This window comes from Frankliniella occidentalis, unplaced genomic scaffold (assembly GCF_000697945.3).
Source record: "Frankliniella occidentalis isolate FOCC.00 unplaced genomic scaffold, Focc_3.1 Scaffold281, whole genome shotgun sequence".
NCBI classification, from domain to species: domain Eukaryota; kingdom Metazoa; phylum Arthropoda; class Insecta; order Thysanoptera; family Thripidae; genus Frankliniella; species Frankliniella occidentalis.
The window spans coordinates 108,111-112,209 of NW_026267407.1; the positions used below are offsets into that span (position 1 = coordinate 108,111).

A 4,099-nucleotide genomic window follows, 5' to 3' on the forward strand; every position below is an offset into this window, starting at 1 on the left:
AAATTTACATTTTATAAATCGTAACTTTACAAATCAATGTTGTAATCAAAAATTATATAATTTGTCGTAAATTTAAGAATATTTTTTCCACAGTGATTATGGAGATAGCACATCCGTAAGGAAATGAGAGTGTGGAAATTTTTTCCGTAACCCCCACAAGTTTTTTTCACAGTGTGCCTAGTTGGCAGGCGGATTTACAGGCCAGGGGCGTTTTTCCTCTTTCACACCCAAACCCGATGAGTGTTAGTGGCATGCGTTACGGTGTTCGAAAGGGCTTGGTTTCCCCTACGTAGCGACATCAAAAAAACGTTAACGTTAACGCTAACGTGAAAGCAGATGACTTAAAATTTTGACTTTCAACGTTTGACGAAGTTATAACTTACAGCAATAATTACGCTAGGGCGCTGGCACTTTCAACTACTAGACCCTGCTTAACTATAACGCTCGAACTATTTAACGCTTCTTTACGGCGTGAGGATTTTACACCTGACGCTTTAAGTATTAGCGCAACAGCTTTTTACGTTCAAAACGTTAAAACTATTAACGCTGAGCTACTTAACTTATAACGTTCGAACTACTAACGTCAGTACTACCTGACGCTTTTTAAATTGACGCATAAAGTATTAACGCAATAGCTTTTAACATTTTAAATTAATTACGCTTGCACTTTCAACGCCGAGCTATTTGACTCGACTGGACCCTTTAACAAGAACGTTCAAACTATTTCACGCTAAACAACCTCAACGCGTTCACACGTGACCATTAAAGCATTAACGCTACAACTGTCCACATTTTAAATGTTCGAACTATTAACTAAGCTATCAAAGCCTTTGCTGAACGTTCTAACTAACGATAGAACTACTTGACGCTTTTAACTTAACAATTACAGTAATAACGCTACTGCCTTTAACTCTTTAGCCTGTAACACTTTTCACGGATGTAAAAATTGTCGTACGTACTTCATCTTTTTTTTTAAGGGCACCGCGAGATTGCGACAGGCCTCGACCTGTGCGTATTTTGCACCTCACCTAGCCCAATATTGCAAACACTTTTGAAAGCATTATTGGCCGGCCAGCCCCGGACCGCGTGAATGATAGGGTCGTAAAGCTAACCCATACGGTCTCGCGACGGGCGGGGCCGGGCGGGGCCGGGCGGGGCAGCCGGGGCGCGTGTGACCCGAGTGCATGTGAACCCGCGAGGCGGCGGCGGGCGCGGGTGGCGCGGGGGCGCGGCACTGCGAACGCAGCGCGGCGGGGCCGACCCGGCCGGGGCTATAAAACCAATGGAGCTCTCTGGTAGCAACGGTCGCCTCCGAGCAGAGCAGAGACCGCAAACGGACTCACTCACGCGGACTCATGGCCCCAGAGCGTAGGAGCGGTGAGTGTTGAGTCCGGCCCGGCCCGTCTGCTATGAGTCCGGTCCGGCTCAGTCCGCCGGTCTCAGGCGGACTCTAGGTGGCCCTACACTTAGTGTGTCCGCTGTGTCCGGCATATTCCATTTAACCTTTTTGGACACGATTTTTGTAATTAAGTGTCAGAAAGTATACCTAAATTGTATGGTCGTACATTTGAATACATTCCTGGCAAAAACATCATCCGAAAATGGCAAACGGACAATCCGGACACGGCGGACACGCTTGTCCGTTTGCCATTTTCGGATGATGTTTTTGCCAGGAATGTATTCAAATGTACGACCATATATTTTGGATACACTTTTTGACACTTAGTGACAGAAAACGTGATCGAAAACGTTAACTGGATTATGCCGGACACAGCGGACACGTAAGTGTAGGGCCACCTTCAGGCGGACTCAGCCAGCCCGTCTAGGGCAAGGGGCGAGGAGAGGCGTGTGGCGGGGTGTCGCATCGGGATGGATTCGGCTACATCCCTCACCTCGGCCCACAGCAAACTTTTTTCCGTGAAGTTCCCGGTTGATTCCGGAAAGCACTTCCCGGTTGCTATTTCCCGCCGTATCTTTTTAGGTTATGTTTCACATTTTAGATAAAACATTGTTTTTTGAGAATATTAAGAATAGCGAAGTGATCAGAAATCAAAGCTGAACAGGGCCCGACTTTATTTTAACCTCACAGGCATGCTGATCATCAAAAATACAAATTTTGTAAAATATGAATATTTGTCAACATGCGTTCTGCGCATGCGTCACATGAAACCGGGAATATTTCCGGAAACAACCGGGAACTTCACGGAAAAAAGTTTGCTGTGCCACCTTCGGCGATCAGGCCGGACAGGTCAGGCGACACTGCCGCCCTGGCCCAGCTGGCAGCCAGCGGCACTGAGTCCGTCTGAGTGAGTCCGTTTGCGGTCTCTGGAGCAGAGCAGGGATTGGGACGGGCCTCAACGGGCCCGCTTCGATTCCGCCAGGCCCGTTTGAGGCCGGCCCAGCTCAGGCCGGCCCAGCCCAGGCCGGCCCAGCTCAGGCCCGTTCCGAACGCCAGGCCCGGTCAGGCTCGTTCCGGGCCTGTGGGCCTCCAGGCCCGTTTGGACTGTCTGACCGCGCTTGTCCGCTCGCCGCTCGCCGCCGCCGGCGTGCGAGAGAGACCAGCGCATGCGGAGTTGTGCAAGTGCGAGAGAGACAGCTCGGGGTTCTCGTTCGCTAAACCTCGAGCGCTCTAGCGCCGGCCTGCTGGCCGTTAGGCAACTTATTTGACATAACGTTCGGGAAACGTTCGGCAAGGTTCGGCTGGAGTGGGATGGAGGTGGCGTGGTGCGGCTGCAGCGCTACCCTCCGCCACGCCCCGGAGCCAGGCCCGTTGAGGCCCGTCCGACATGTGCAGTACGCTCGGCCATGCTTCGTCGTACGGAGCTCGGACCAAGACCAAAGGCCACTTCTAAGTGTAGTCTTTCATCTGACACTCGAACCTCCTCAATTCTTTACTTCGACCCTCAAAATGGGCCGGCCTAACGTTGGCCAGCAGCTGTCTTTGTGCACTGTAAATCCAGGAGTGACGGTTGTCGCCCCTGGGGGAGCGACATTTTGAATCAAATTTCGTCGCTCCCCCAGGGGCGACGTTCAAAAGTCTCGCTCTACTTGAGTGACGGTTTTTGGATGTCACTCTATTTGAGTGACGCTCCCACTAAATCACCCAGGTTTGCGTCACTCAAATATAGCGACATTAAAAAATATCGCTCTAACAGAGCGACGTAAGAAACATGTTGCTCTTTCTAAGCGACGGAAAAGTTCGTCGCTCTTTGCGGGCGACGTAAGTCGCTCCACGATTTACAGTGTGAAACGAGATTTGCATTCGAATTTTTTTTTGTCTCCCTTCTCGTTTCTATGTTCTTTTTTTTGTTCTTGCCGTCGTCTGGGATGATTTGAAAGTCATCGGGAGGCTCCGACTGGAAAACAAGGGGTGGATCACTGCGGAAATGGGTGTACACTGACTAGTAGTCAAAACTGACTAGGTGACTGGAAAGGTGACTGAAGGTGACTTTAACAGTGACTGGAGGTGACTTGTAGTGACTGGAGATGACTTAAATAGTGACTGGAGGTGATTTTTCCACTGACTGGTGACTGGAAAATGACTGGAAAACGACTGGAAAAGTGACTGGTCGGAGCCCTGTACACTGACTGGTCGGAGTAATGTGCCCCTCGCTGGAAAATGATATACCAGCGAAGGGACGCAAAGCGTTATTGCTCTGCGCATTATGTTTTGTTTGCGGTGTTTGTCGGCGACATCTGCGTCTCCGTATCGCCTCTGCTGACCCCGCACTTGGGTGTTGTGTCTCATGTCGCTCGAGCAGGCAGGGCCGAGGTGGGAGCTCATAGTCTGGCACGGCGCGCCCGCGGATGAGGACGTCTTCCTCGTCACCTGTCACCCCGCACTTGCCTCGCACCACTGTGAGTACGTCTACGTAATAGTGTGCACGATAGAGTAAGCGTCCTGTGGTGTGGTGAGTGTTACCCTCCTCGGTCTAAACTATAAAGGTTGGCGGGTGGCGCCCGACTGTCAGAGTTCTCAAACGGGTGGGTAGAGCGGCCGCTCTCTTACCCGCCGCTGGCTGGACGCTCTACCCGACCCACCCGACCCGCTGCCGGGTTGGGCGGGTCGGGTCCCGAGCTGTCGGGGGAAGGGGGGGGG

At 51.5% G+C, this 4,099-nt stretch overlaps 1 protein-coding gene across 1 annotated transcript in view; it reads left to right on the forward strand.

The window, feature by feature from the left end:
• Positions 1-3,778: 3,778 nt before the first annotated feature.
• The window catches only part of LOC127750890 (uncharacterized), a 16,285-nt gene continuing 15,964 nt past the window's right edge, over positions 3,779-4,099 (forward strand). The window contains exon 1 of the mRNA XM_052273541.1: positions 3,779-3,858. Coding sequence (XP_052129501.1) covers positions 3,808-3,858 — 51 coding nt within the window. The 5' untranslated portion in view covers positions 3,779-3,807. The remainder of the gene's footprint in view (positions 3,859-4,099) is intronic.